Raw genomic sequence first — 743 nt, forward strand, 5'->3', positions numbered from 1 at the left:
AGACTATATTTCTAGTGCGCCGACGCGTCACGGAATCGTCTTGTTTCAAGCTTGGATTTTGATCCGAGTGATCTCGAGAGAATGAATGCTTGACGATGTGGTGCATGTTCAAGTCGACCATGCTAGAGCTCGCCACTATGACCAAGTGACACCGTCATTGGAATGTCAATCCAAACGCGCGAATATAGCGCTGAAGTTTATGGTAAAACGCTTCGTCACGAGAAAATACCCCAAATTGCGCGATACTTCCATCCAGCACAAAGACTGTTTCAACAATGTAAATACTGGTAAATTCCTATGCAACTGAAAGAACCAAGACGCCAGCGCGAGCGAGTGTAAAGACTGAATTTTAATGCTAATGGGGTCAGGAACGCCTAGAGTCTGATCTTTCACAGGAACTTCCAAATGCTTCCGTAAGGCAGGAGAACAGTTGACCAAATAAAATTCTGCTTGGTTTAGGTTCAGCTTCATCCATCCCTTAGCTCCTGTAGGCACTTGTATCAGATCATTTATCTCGTCATTCGCGGCTAATGGTGTCATTGTAGGGATTGAGTTTGTCAACGCTGCGGTTTTTGCGTCTCAAAGTTTAGTACGATTGATCGTATCAGGATCATCCGATGTGCAGAAAGTCAGAGGAATATCCCTTGACGAGTTGTCATCAACATTTAGGCTTGAATTCGTCAAAAAACGTTCCCACTGGAGAATACAGTGGCCGTCTGCATCTTGCTTTACAGTCACTAGAG

At 44.5% G+C, this 743-nt stretch overlaps 1 protein-coding gene across 1 annotated transcript; it reads right to left on the reverse strand.

The window, feature by feature from the left end:
- Positions 1–165: 165 nt before the first annotated feature.
- On the reverse strand, positions 166–540 carry PHALS_07574 (Peptidase M1, alanine aminopeptidase/leukotriene A4 hydrolase; the record flags this gene model as incomplete). The annotated part of the gene is made up of 1 exon (XM_024721065.1): positions 166–540. One exon carries the CDS (start codon positions 538–540, stop codon positions 166–168), a length of 375 nt encoding a protein of 124 aa, XP_024586202.1.
- Between the last annotated feature and the right edge of the window lie 203 nt (positions 541–743).

The sequence above is a fragment of the Plasmopara halstedii genome (assembly GCF_900000015.1).
Source record: "Plasmopara halstedii genome assembly, contig: Scaffold_3120, whole genome shotgun sequence".
Taxonomy (NCBI): Eukaryota; Oomycota; class Peronosporomycetes; order Peronosporales; family Peronosporaceae; genus Plasmopara; species Plasmopara halstedii.